Source organism: Piliocolobus tephrosceles, chromosome 10 (assembly GCF_002776525.5).
Source record: "Piliocolobus tephrosceles isolate RC106 chromosome 10, ASM277652v3, whole genome shotgun sequence".
NCBI classification, from domain to species: Eukaryota; Metazoa; Chordata; class Mammalia; order Primates; family Cercopithecidae; genus Piliocolobus; species Piliocolobus tephrosceles.
In genome coordinates, this window is record NC_045443.1 from 114,918,220 (window position 1) to 114,932,165 (window position 13,946).

At 46.6% G+C, this 13,946-nt stretch overlaps 1 protein-coding gene across 2 annotated transcripts in view; it reads right to left on the bottom strand.

Annotated features, from left to right (window-relative positions):
* The window catches only part of NOS1 (nitric oxide synthase 1), a 115,571-nt gene that overhangs the window by 15,516 nt on the left and 86,109 nt on the right, over nt 1-13,946 (bottom strand). For both annotated transcript variants that reach the window (XM_023204347.1, XM_023204355.1), the window contains 4 exons: nt 13,230-13,368; nt 12,535-12,613; nt 4,346-4,539; nt 1,727-1,896 (listed from right to left, as the gene is read on the bottom strand). In XM_023204347.1, coding sequence (XP_023060115.1) covers nt 1,727-1,896; nt 4,346-4,539; nt 12,535-12,613; nt 13,230-13,368 — 582 coding nt within the window. The remainder of the gene's footprint in view (nt 1-1,726; nt 1,897-4,345; nt 4,540-12,534; nt 12,614-13,229; nt 13,369-13,946) is intronic.

Sequence of the window (13,946 nt, forward strand, 5' to 3'; positions counted from 1 at the left end):
TAAATAAGGTAAAAACAGTGCAATCTAATAAGGTACCGACAGTGCAATCTACGGTCCTTCTTCCTATTAGCCACCCTCCCCCATTAATTAAAAGTTTTAAATCAAAATTATACTTGCAGATAGTCTAAAAAGTTAAATAACTTTGCAAAGCTTATGATTAAAAACAATGGTCTCCTGTTCTACCTCTGCCATCTGCTTCCAGCTCCCCAGAGGTAACTACTTACAGCTCTTTAGGTGTTCCTTCTGGTATTTATTTTCATATTTCTAGATACTACGCACTCGCTAATTAGCCTCTTCCTTGCTGCCCGCCATTCAATCCCCTCTCCTGGATGGCAGAAGAAAGCTAAGCCATCCTGTGCTGGGGGCTTGCTTTCTGGGAAGGAGCCCCCATTGGGAGCAGCATGGGCCGTTCTCCTGGGTAGAATTCTCACTGAGCAAGGCTTTGCAACAGGCTGGCGCAGGTGGTCCCAGGATTTCCAAGCAAGGTAGTAGAGGCTACGTTTGGTTAATTTTACAATCAGAGACCTCTGATCTCTAGTAGTCCCACCTGCAGCTCCTCTGCATTGGCAAAAGCTCATCATAGCAGCCACATGGATGGAACTGGAGGACATCATGTTAAGTGCAAGAAGCCAGGCACAATAAGACAAATTTTGCACGTTCTCACTCATTTGTGGGAGCTAAAAACTAGAAGCAAATAAAGTCATGAAGACGGAGAGTAGAAGGAGGGCTACCAGTGCAGGGAAGGGTAGTGGGGAGGGGTGGGGGAAAGTGGAGATGGTTCATGGGTAGAAAAATACAGTTAGATAGAAGGAATAAGATCTAGGCTAGGCATGGTGGCTCATGCCTTTAATCCTAGCACTTTTGGGAGGCTGAGGTGGGTGGATCACCTAAGGTCAGGAATTTGATGGTGAAACTCCATCTCTACTAAAGAAAAAACTACAAAAATTAGCTGGCCACGGTGGCAGGTGCCTGTAATTCCAGCTGCTTGGGAGGCTAAGGCACGAGAATCCTTTGAGCCTGGGAAATGGAGGTTGCAGTGAACCGAGATTGTGCCACGGTACTCCAGCCCAGGCTAGAGAGTGAGACTCTGTCTCAGGGACAAAAAAAAAAAAAAAAACCTAGTATTTCCTAGATCTAGACAAGGTGACTGTCGTCAACAATAATTCCTTATATATTTAAAAATAACTAAAAGAGTGGAATTGGAATGTTTCCAACACAAAGAAATGATGAATGCTTGAGGGAATGAATACCCCCTTTGCCCTGATGCGATTATTACACATTGTATACCTGTATCAAAATATCACATGTACCCCATAAATACATACACCTACCAAGTACCCATAAAAATTAAAAAAACAACAAACAAGAAAAAACCTTATCTTTAAACCAAGGCATGGTGAGATCCTGTTTCTTTTTCTCCTAAGCATGGGCTAAGATGGCACTAATAGAAGCCCAAGGTTCCAAAGGAAGACAGAAAGAGAACAGTAACTTCAGTTGTAGCCAGGGAACTGTTTGATTCAAGGGAGTCACTCTTGCTCTGTCAGGCCTTAGAACTGGGGGCAGACCAGCCACATTGGACCAGCCAATATGGCGACCTACAGCAAATAATGGCCCCCTTGGCTCAAGACTGCCATCTGCTGGAAGCCTGGTAATAACAGTTTTCAACTCTTGAATGACGAGGAGGTGAAAGGCGCTCCCTAGGGTTGTGCGAAGCCTGAGGACCCACCTTGCTGAGGACCAGCAGACGCTGCTTCTCCTTCTCATTGGTGGCTAGGGAGGCAAACTGCTGCAGCTGCAGGGGCGTTGGTGGCGTGGTGATGTCCAGGTAGTACTTGAAGGCCTGGAAGATGGTGCAGGGTGGGAGGCGGTGCTCGTCTGTCCAGTTACTGATGACGCCTGTGGAGGTACAAGGCGGGTGAGGGGTGGGTGTGGGAGGGCTTGAGTCTAAGTCGGGGGTTCAGGTCTGCTCTTGGAGCAGAGGACGGGGCCAGGTGAGGAGGGTGGCTCCAGAGCCAAGCAACCTTCTAGCTCTCCACCTTCCATGCCCAGAATCCAGGGGATTTCATGTGTGCAAGAAGCAAATCCAAAATTAATTATGCAAATGAATCCAAAATTAAGAAAAATACATGAAGAGAGGAGAAAAATATTAAAATAGCATGACATAGTCCACTGGTGTTCTATACAAAGAGCCCCCAGCTGTGCGTGACAGAGATAAGCCTATTTCGGCCCCATGTATCATGGCACAGTATCAGCCTCTCACCCCCTGAATGGGATGTTAGTGTTTGTCATTATAAACACTAACACTTATCTAGCACATTCTATGTGCCGAGTACTATTATTAGCATTTTATATTAATTCATTTAATCATCACAACAATCCAAGACAGTGTTATTCTTCTCCCCACTGAGAAAAAGAGAAGCACAGAGAGAGAGGTTAAGAAATTTGCCTGAGGTCACACAGCTCATAAGCGTGAAGTCAGGCAGTGTGGCTTCAGACCTTGTTCTGACTACTATATTGTACTCCCTCTATATACTCTTCCTCCAATATGTCTCTAAATATAAGCCTCTTCTCCATCAGGGGTTCAATCTCAAATAAAAAGCTCTATTTCAACATAGAGGAAGTATTGTCTGGGTTGGATTTATTTTATTTTATTTATTTACTTTTTTAGACCGGGTCTCACTCTGTTGCCCAGGTTACAGTGCAGTGGTGCAATCACAGCTCACTGTAGCCTTGAACTCCTGGGCTCAAGTGATCCTCCCACCTCACGCTCCTGAGTAGCTGGGACTATAGATGTGAGCCACCATGCCCCACTAATTTTTTTTTTTTTTTTTTTTTTTTTAGATGGAGTCTCGCTCTGTCACCCAGGTTGGAGTGCAATGGTGCGATCTTGGTTCACTGCAACCTCTGCCTCCCGGGTTCAAGCGATTCTCCTGCCTCAGCCTCCTGAGTCGCTGGGATTACAGACATGTGCCAACATGCCCGGCTAATTTTTTGTATTTTTAGTAGACGTGGGGTTTTGCCATGTTGGCCAGGCTGGTCTCGAACTCCTGACTTCAGGTGATCCACCCGCCTTGGCATCCCAAAGTGCTGGGATTACGATTATAGGCATGAGCTGCCGCACCCGGCTTGATGCCTGGCTAATTTTTGTATTTTTTTGTAGAGATGCAGTTTCACCATGTTCCCAGGCTGGTCTCAAACTCCTGGGCTCAAATGATCTGCCTGCCTCAGCCTCCCAAAGTGTTGGGATTACAGGCATCAGCCACCTCACTCAGCCAGGATTTATTAAGAAAGGGTATGTCTCAGCCGGGTGTGGTGGCTCATGCCTATAATCCCAGCACTTTGGGAGGCCAAGACGGGTGGATCACCTGAGGTCAGGAGTTTGAGACCAGCCTGGCCAACATGATGAAATCCCCGTCTCCACTAAAAATACAAAAAATTAGCTGGTGTGGTGGCATGCGCCTGTAATTCCAGCTACCCAGGAGGCTGAGGCAAGAGAATCGCTTGAACTTGGGAGGCGGAGGTTGCCGTGAGCCGAGATTGCGCCACTGCACTCCAGCTTGGGTGACAAGAGCAAAACTCTGTCTCAAAAAAAAAAAAAAAAAAAAAAAAAGGGTATGTCTCTCTAAAGTAGTGTCTTCCTGAGAGGTTTTCAGCAGGGCTTTGACTATATGCTACTTTCACATTCTATCCTGACTTTACATCCTAGCTCTTTTGTAAAAGTGACAGTCCTGTATTAGTCTGCCAGGTAAGGTCACTGCAGTTCCTTGTACCTGACCCTTGAGCCCACCTGTGCTCCTGGATGAAGCACTGGGACCCATTTGCCTTTGAAAGTTCTTCAATATGAACGTCAAGGATGGACACTTCAGCAGGCGAGAACTTGATCTAATGAGGTAAAACATGTGGGCTCAATCCCTAGTTGGCCATCGAGCTTCCTATAGTACTTTTTGATTCTAAGAGGAGGCAGGATCAGATTTCAGCTGTTATTTACCTGGTGGGCAATGGGGTACTAGAGATTTTCCTGAGGGGTAGAGATTTTCACTTTCCTGGAAAGTGAAGAGTGGCTACTGCTAACATCCGTGTCCAGTCAATGAAGGAAGGTAGCGGCCCCCTTCTCCCAATGGTGAGCCATTGACGGCCTGGCACCATGCGCATTTATTTGCTCAGCTGGTTGGCCCAAGGTTGATCAGCCATGAGAAAGGAGAAAATCTTCAGTCTCATCGGCTGCTAGGAACAGAGACCCACTCTCCTGCCTGGACTGGTGATTGGGAAGAACGGGTCTCTTCTTCCCCAGACACCCACTGCCTCTGCAGCTCCCTAGAGCAGGGAAGGGCCCCGGGAATGTTACCTAAAGCCGTGTTCCGCTCCTCCAGCAGCTCCACTTTCACCATCTGGTTGACAGGGGGTGCGTCCTCCAGCCGCTCAATCAGGGCATTCACGAGGTCCTCGTGGTTGCCAGGGAAGACACCCAGGTGGTCCCCAGGCTGGTACTGCAGCTCCTGATTCCCGTTGGTGTGGAGACGCACGAAGATAGTTGATCGACTGCAGGAAATTGCAGAGGAATCATAGGACAAGGGCCAGCAGCTATTTCCTCCTTTTTTTTGGCTCTTCTGTCTGTCCCTGTTGGCTGCAGTTCTCCTCCTTCCATTCTTGTTGGGGCCTGTGCTAACCAAGCCTATTCCCCCATCATTCTATTATTATTATTATGGTGAGATAGGGTCTTGCTCTGTCGCCCTGGCTGGAGTGCAGTGGTGCGATCACGGCTCACTGCAGCCTCTATCTCCCAAGCTCAACGATCCTCCCACCTCAGCCCTCCCAAGCAGCTGGGACTATAGGCAGGCACTGTCATGCCTGGCTAATTTTGGAATTTTTTGTACAGATGGAATTTCCCTATGTGGCCCAGGCTGGTCTCAAACTTGTGAGCTGAAGCAATCTTCCCACCTTGGCCTTCCAAAGTGCTAGGATTACAGGTAAGGGCCACAGTGCTCAGCCATCATTCTACACTGAGGCTTTTCATTAAGGTCACCAGTGAACTCCTCACTGCAAATCCAATGGCTGCTTCCTAGGGTTCATCTGGATCTGGAAGCAGTATTGGGCATAACTACTCACTCTCTCCTTCTCAACTCCCTTCTTTTGGATTCTAGCACCCCATTCTCAGTACTAATAGGGGTTCTCTCAGTGTCTAGCACTTCACTGGGATCACAGACTGTGGTATTCCCAATCTGTGAAATTCTACATCTCCTAGGAATTGCAAGCCCCACCGCCTTTGCCAACCAGGGTTCCCCGTGTTGTAATGGTAAAGGAAAAAAGACTTGGCTTTAAGCTTGGGTTCCTCCTATGCATAAACTCATCAATATTACAAAATTGAGAGATCTAAAAAGACAACACAGAAGGAAACTCACTGATGCCTACTGGGTTATAACCTTTCTGCATTGATTTTTGTGTTTCAGGTTCAGGAGGCCTATGCTAATCCAACAGCTTTCAAGAATAAACTCTCAGAATGTGATTATTCTGGTCCTTTAAAAAGTTTCGGTACAGGCCAGGCGCAGTGGCTCACACCTGTAATCCCAGCACTTTGGGAGGTGGAGGTGCGCGGATTACCTGAAGTCAGGAGTTTGAGACCAGCCTGGCCAACATGACAAAACCCCATCTCTACTAAAAACACAAAAATTAGCTGGGCATTGTGGCACGCGCCTGTAGTCCCAGCTACTCCGGAGGCTGAGGCCGGAGAATCACTTGAACCCAGGAAATGGAGGTTGCAGTGAGCCGAAACTACACCACTGCACTCTGGCCTGGGCAACAGGGAGAGACTACATCCCCCCTGCCACCCAAAAAACAAACGAACCCCACAAAAACCTTTCAGTACAGTATACTGCATTTTACACAATACCTGCAAACTCTAGGATCAATTACACTTGGATAAATCAAATCTTTTGCACCCTTTGAGCTACGATTGCTTTTTCAGACCTGCTTTTTCTTCATTGCCAATGAGTTTTCAGTGGATAGAGACGCTTGATATTCAACATGAAGTTTCTATATTCTCTATGGTATGTAAATCAACACTTGAATAGCCCAATGGGACTCGCTATTTAAAGGAGTTTTTGGCTCAACCAAGAACCACTTTGTGCTACAAATAGCCACCATTATTAAAAAGAGTTGAGCGGGCACATTATTTTGGGGGAGGAAACGGTGTCAAGTATTTTCTTGAAGCAAGGCATCCCCGCCCTTAGCATAGCGGAGAACTTAGCGACCATAATTGTGAATGGCAGTATTAGGGTCTGGAGTCCCACTGTCCCTCCCTAGGCAGATCTTACCCTGTCTGGGAACTTGCACGACTGAGCCTTCTCAGAGCTCACACCAGTCTTTGTGGTTCCTGGGGAGCAAAGACATCACCTCCAGAGAGCTGCAAGAAGTAAATCGCAGAAGCCGGGGCCAGCAGGGGGCGCTGTGGGGTTTCTAATTTGGGAGCCTCCTAAGTTTACCCAAAGGAAGCCTTTGAAAGGCCGGCAAATCAATTCCCGCTTTCTTCCCAGATCATCACGATTTGTACAAAATAGAAATGCAGAGGACCCAAACTTGCTGAGCTAGCTCACGAGCACAGCCACCTCCCCCCAAGTCCTCTTGAACGAGGCAGAGGGTGGCCGTGCAGACAAGGAGCAGGCATGGGAAAGTGGCTGGCCCGTGGGCTAGAAGGTGGGTCCAGGCTCTGGCCCTGCTGGGAGTTTAACCAAGGGGACTCTGCATGCTGCTTGGGGGTGCTTGCTGAGAACCCCTGGCGTTGAATGGCGCGGGGCCCCAGGGCACCTTGGTGGGCTGGTCTTTGATGCTTTGCCGGGAAGCTGACCCTCTGGGGAATAGCACTGGCTCAGAAACCAATTGTCTTAAATCTCAGTTCTGCTGAGCTTTGTAAGTGGAGAATTTTTAAACATTTTTAAAAATTATTATTTTTATTTTTTTTGAGATGGAGTCTCTCTCTGTTGCCCAGGCTGGAGTGCAGTGGTGCTATCTTGGCTCACTGCAACCTCCACCTTCCAGGTTCAAGGGATTCTCCTGCCTCAGCCTCCCGAGTAGCTGGGATTACAAGCACCCACTACCATGCCCGGTTAGTTTTTATACTTTTAGGAGAGACAGGGTTTAACCATGATGGCCAGCTGGTCTCAAACTCCTGATCTCAGGTGATCCACTCGCCTCAACCTCCCAAAGTGTTGGGATTACAAGTGTGAGCCACCACGCCTGGCCTATTTTTTATTTTTTCTTAAAGCTTGGGACACATATGGGCCATATGAGAAGTACAGGGAGAAGGGGAAGAGGCAATGGAACAGTAGCCACCATTTGGGCCCTATTTCCTTCTCCCCCGAGTGTCCCTTCTGTGTGACTTATTTCTAGTCACATCCAGAAGCATCACACACACACACACATGATTGGCGGTGGCTCAATGATAGGTTTGCAGATAAAAGAATAATTTGCTAATGTCCAGCATTAAATGGAAAAAAAACCCAGAACATGTGCATTCTTCAGTGAAAAGGATAAATATTGTCAGCTGTGAACTGCTCAAGTTAACAAGGTTCATTCATTCAACACCCGTACATTGCATGCCAAGCACTGTTCTAGGCACTGGTGAGAGAGTGATGGGGAAGGACAGCAAAGTGCCCTATTCTCATTGAGAAGTCACTTAAAAGATCTCAGGTGGGGTTGGTGATGTGGATGAGTGGGTGGTGATGGGTTGAGGGGAGAAGGCTATGTCGATAGGACAGTCAGGGAGACCTCTCTGGCGATTTGACATTTAAGCAGAGATGTGCATAGACCTGCAAGCACAGCATTCCAGGGATGGGGAAGAGCACGTGCAAAGGCCCAGTGGCAGAGAAAAGGTGGCATGTTCAAGGAAGGGAAAGAAGGCTGGAGTGTTTGTTTGGACAATAGTAGCGGCCAGATCACAAGAGCCTCATGATGATCTGTCAGGGCAAGGAGTTTGGAGGTTTCCTGAAGTCCAGCAGTAGATCATCAGGGGCTGTGAAGCCGGGGAGTGATAGCCTTCAATTCACGGCTTTAAAAGATTCCTCTGTCTGAGGACCCGCTTCCATAGTAAAAGATTAGGGTGGGGGTGGCCAGAAATTCACACCTTATACAAGTAGGACACCTAGTCCAAACCAGTTTTTCGCACCCTATGCAAATGGCACGCCTGGTCCAACCAATATTTTGCGTCCTATGTAAATCAAACTCTGCCTCCTCACTAGGCATCTGTAAACCCCCAAACCCCCCTGCATTTCACCGTGGATCTGGCAACCCATTTCTCCAGGACCCCTCTCTTCAGCAGAGAGCTTTTTTTTTTTTTTTTTTTTGAGACGGAGTCTCGCTCTATCACCCAAGCTGGAGTGCAGTAGCCAGATCTCAGCTCACTGCAAGCTCCGCCTCCTGGGTTCACGCCATTCTCCTGCCTCAGCCTCCCGAGTAGCTGGGACTACAGGCGCCCGCCACCTCGCCCGGCTAGTTTTTTGTATTTTTTAGTAGAGACGGGGTTTCACCGTGTTAGCCAGGATGGTCTCGATCTCCCGACCTTGTGATCCGCCCATCTCGGCCTCCCAAAGTGCTAGGATTACAGGCTTGAGCCACCGCGCCCGGCCCTTTCTTTAATTAATTTTGCTTGTGTTGTTTACCTCAAAAATAAAACAAAATAAAATTAAAAAAAAAAAAAAGGAAAAAGAAAGGAAAGATTCCTCTGTCTGCTCTTTGGAAACCGATGTTTTTAGAGAAAAGCTCAGACACCAAGAGACAAGTTGGGTGGCTATTCCAGTCACTCAGACCGGAGGTGCCCATGGCTTTGCTCAAGGTGGTGGGTCTGAGATGTAGTTGAAAGACAAGGCCAAGGGCATCTGCTGAGAGACTGCATGACCTAGGCGAGAGGGAGAGAGGAGTGAGGATGACACTGGAGGTTTTGACTGAAGCCAAACATTGATGTCCTCTGTTGAGATGGGGAAGGCTGGAGAGAAGCTATTTTACTCGAGGGGAGATGAAACTGAAGCATTCTTTTTTTTTTTTTTTCTTTTAACAAATGGTTTATTGATACTATGTTATAATGAATGACAACATAATAGTATCTAATTCTAGACTTTATGGCCACCCCACAGGATGAAACTGAAGCATTCTACCGATCAAGAACTCTCCATTGTAATGTCTGCCATTCTCCCAGACATCCCGGTGCTGACCTTAACTTCTGCTGTTCTTCCTTCCTGGACCCCCCTCCTCTTTCCTGCCTTTCTAAAGCCCACCCTCCCTTAAGAGGTTCATCTCAAGTCCTGCATTCCCCTCTTGCTCCTGATTTCTAGGACTTGGTATCTACACCCCACACATTAGCCATCCATTATGCTCTCTCTTCTGTATCATTTGCTAATTGTTGTACGTGCATTAGAAAATTTATTTCCAGGCTGTGATGGTGACTGCGGTCACTTTTCTCTTTAGATTTTCAAGGATCATCCTCAAAAGGCTGCCTACTTCCTCATAAGCACTTTGCCTGCAATTAATGGTCTCTCGTAGGGGGATTAGTGATATCTTGGTCGTGGCCTTTTGGGCCAGACAGCCCAACTTCAGCCTCGGGCAGGAGAAAACGGGAGAGTCATGCTTTTTCACTCAATTATCCTTTTTCTTCTTTTTTTTAAAACAAGCCTTATGAAGCTGGAAATGGTATTAAGCTTGAAAATAGGTAGTGCTTTTAAAGCACTTTAAGCTTGAAAATAGAGAACATGCTTTTAAAGAGATAAATGCGGAGGTAAGACTGGGTCCTTTTTGTGCCAATTCATAACTGATTTGAATTCTACACTCCAGTTCTAACCTTGTTTGGAATATTCTCTTGCTAGTCACTTTTAGACCCGTAGCTTAGAGTCAGGTGCCTCCTCTGGATTGGCGGGGGTGGGGGCTGATTTTGGGACTTTTGGTGTCACTTAGCATCAAAACATTTGCAAGTTTCCTTGCTACTTATGTACTATGACTTTGGGAGTACATTCTATAAGCTGGTCTTTCATAGTTTGTTGCTGAAAGAAATTTCCAGTAGATTATTAGGCCTTCTCATGCAATGCTACTTATATCATCCCTTCCCATAGGACCAAAACAAGTAGTAAGAGATATATTTCAAATATGGAGTCCCTCTCCATATCAGGGGCCATTATGCTCTGAATTGCACTTAACTAATTATTCAGAGATTAATTTCCCACTCCATATCTTTAATGTTTGAGAATCTAAGAGAGAATATGAGAGCCCTGGGGCTCTGCTCTGTTGATCACTTTTATCAAAGGTTTGGAAGATTACATAGAAAGCACACACACTAAATTTGCAGGTGACATGAAGCACGGATGGATAAGGAATACTGACGGGACTCTATGATATGCTAGTTGCTTTATGTAGCTTATTTTTAATACTTAGCAGCCTTGCAATGCCGGTGAGGCCATCTGTGTAGCCATTTGGCACACTGACTTTGGCGTCAGATAACCGGGTCGGTGTGACCTTGAGAAAGTCACTTGTATTTTCTAGTTGTCATTGTTCCTATTTAAAATGTGTATGATAAGAGCGCCTACTTCCCAGGCTGGTTAGAATTACAAAAGATCCTGGACAGAGGACTCAGCACAGTGCTTGGAACACAGAGAGCTCTAGAAAAACATTAGTAATCTTTACAGCTATCATTCCCATTCTGTAGGTAAGGAGACAGGGGCTCAGATCACCTAAATGACTTAGCCAAGGCTGCACAGCTAGTGCATGGCAGAGCTGGGGTTAGAACCCAGAACTGCTTAACTCAAGAGCCTACTCTTAGACATCATATCTCAAATTGATCAAACTGGGTCTGTCCATCCATCTCCCTACTTGTATAAGTAATTTTTCTTTTTCTTTTTTTCTTTTTTCTTTTTGAGACGGAGTCTTACTCTGTCGCCCAGGTTGGAGTGCAATGGTGCAATCTCAGCTCACTGCAGCCTCCGCCTCCTGGGTTCCAGCGATTTGCCTGCCTCAGCCTCCTGAGTAGCTGGGATTATAGGCCCCCACAACCACGCCTGGCTAATTTTTGTATTTTTAGTAGAGACAGGGTTTCACCATGGTAGTCAGGCTGGTCTTGAACTCCTGACCTCGTGATCCATCTGCCTCGGCTCCCAAAGTGCTGGGATTACAGGTGTGAGCCACCGTGCTGGGCCAAGTAATTTTTCTAGCACTAATGAAGGTCTTTGCACTGGTTCCCGTTGAATGGAATGTTTTTCACTTTGTAGTTACAGCAGAACATCTTTTCAAGTCTTGATTCTTTGCACAGCATAGTTCACTGCACTGTGCTTAGTTCACCGGGTTACCCACCTCTGTTCCCAGAGCAGCAAGGGGGTCTCTATGGCACTTTGCAATGACTGGAAAACAGCCAGTCCTTGGAATCAACAAGAGCTTGTCCTTTATTGTGGGTGGCACCTGGGAGCAGAGGTGGGTGACCCGGTGAACCAAGCACAGCAGAGTGAACTATGCTGGGCAAAGAATCAAGACTTGAAAACATTCTTGATTCTTCTGCTGTAACTACAAAGAGAAAAAGATTCCATTCAACAGGGATCTATGCAAAGACTTTCATGAGTGCTAGAAAAATTATTTATACAAGTAGAGAGATGAGCAGACCTGGTGTGATGATTTTGAGAAGACGTGATGTCTGAGAACAGCAGTGACCGCTTTTAATGGAAAAGCAAAACGGCCATTAGAACCACGCCTGAGATCTCAGGCGGCATTAGCGCGTCCTGTTCAAATTGGTGATGGTAATAATAACCTCAGCACATTTGGCAGTGATCACATACTCTCCACTGCACTGTGACCAGGTGAGTGTGACATTTCCAGCAGGACAGAGTGTGTCCTTTTACTAAAGCCAGAGGCTTGGGAAACCATGTCTTAGAAAGAATGACTTGAAGGAATCAGTCCCCAGAGGAGACTGGTCAATGTCGTCGGCTATTTCCAGGTCTCTCATTTGGAAAGAAAGAAACTTGTCTTAGGTGTCACCAGAGAGTAAAACTGGGTTTAAAATAAAGTGCTAGGAAGACATGCTTTGGTTATATTTGATAAAAAGATATTGGTCATATTGGATATTAAGCTAATTTCTAACAATTAGGACTTTATCTCCCATCAACCCAAAGAAATTTAAGCAGAGTGTGGGTAGCCACTTTTCAGCTACATTAAAAAAATTATTCACAATAGGAAATACTTGGACTAAGTGATTTCCAGCTAAGAGGCTGTGGTACAATGAACATGTAGCAAATCTAAGGGGTGTGGTCCACTGTTAAAAAAACCTTACTCAGAAAACCTTTTTCTTTCCTCTTTTCATGAGATCAACACCATCTCCTTTTCCCACCCCTTCAGGTTGGAGCTTGGCAAAAGCAAGGCAGGAACTCCAGACACTAAAAAGCAGCGAGGGAGTCTCTATGGCACTTTGCAATGATTGGAAAACAGCCAGTCCTTGGAGTCCACAGCGCTTGTCCTTCATCATGGGTGACATTTGAGAGAATAGGTGGGTAACCCAGTGAACCAAGATGTTCCTACCTGGATTTAGGGCTCTGGAGGTTTTGACGGCTAAGGAGTCGGGCAGCTGAGACTCGCTTTTTGTGGACATTGGATAGACCTGTGGGGAGAATAACAGTCTTCCTGAGAAGGTGTTGAATGTTCCATTAAAAACTCCCCAGGCGGGGCAAGGTGGTTCACGCCCATAATCCCAACTACTTAGGAGGCTGAGGTGGGAGGATCACTTGAGGCCAGGAGTTCAAGACCAGTCTGGGAAACATAATGAGATCTTTTCTCAGAATATTAATACAAACAAACACTCTGCGGCATTTTCTTCACCCTCTACTGACCCTTCTACTGTTCTCTGGAGTAGAATGAGAGACAGAAGAGAAGATGAGGCAGGCATTGGTTGGGATGGGTGAGGTGGTTGTGGGTAGTGCAGAACAAAAAGAAAATCTGGTTGAATTAAGTTGAGAAGAGGATGGTTTGGAAGAACATGGTATATTACTAGAGAGAGAGAGAGAGAGAGAGAGAGAGAGAGAGAGAGAGAGAGAGAGATTTCCCAGCACTTGTTTTACAGAGTGTGGGAAGGCAGCAAAGTATTCATTTTGGTAAGACTGCACTAAAGGGAGATCAAAGCAATGAAGCCCATCTTCCCTAGGCACCTTCTGGAGGTGAGATCGTCTGCCTTTCCCCCATTGTCATGAATGCCTCCCTAGAAGGGTGGTGGGAGGTACCTTGCGTGAGTTCTGGAGCTTCGGCCACATAGGTGAGGCGGAACTTGTTTCTCTTCCAGCTGCGGTCATTGCTGATGAGGGAATTGTTCGCCTTTTCAATGTTGACATCATCTCCCACACAGAAGACATCACAGGCTGCCTGTGGTGTACACAAGGCTTTCAGTGACCTCTTTCAGCCAAGTGGATCTCCTCGCCAACAGCTCCAAGTCATGGCATGTATCTCTACATCCACCCATCCATCCATCCATCCATCCATCCATCCATCCATCCATCCATCCATTCATCTATCCATCCAGTAACCCTTCCCTCCTTCCCTTCCTCCTTCCCTTCCTTTCTTCACTCTACCCTTTCATTATCTTCCTTCCATCCATTCACCCATCCACTCTGCCATTCATCTACCCTTCCACCCTCCCATCCATGTATCTTTCCATCCATCCATCTGTCCACTTACCCACCCATCCACCCACCCATCCATCCATCTTTCCATGCACCCATCCTTCCTTCCATCTACCCATGCACTCATCCATCTTTCCATGCATCCATCCTTCCATCCATCTACCCATCGACCCACCCACCCATCCATCTATCTTTCCATGCATCCATTCTTCCATCCATTCACCCACCCATCCATATATCTTTCCATGCATGCATGCATCCATCCATTCATCTATCCATCCATCCATCCATCCATCCATCCATCCATCCATCCATCCATCC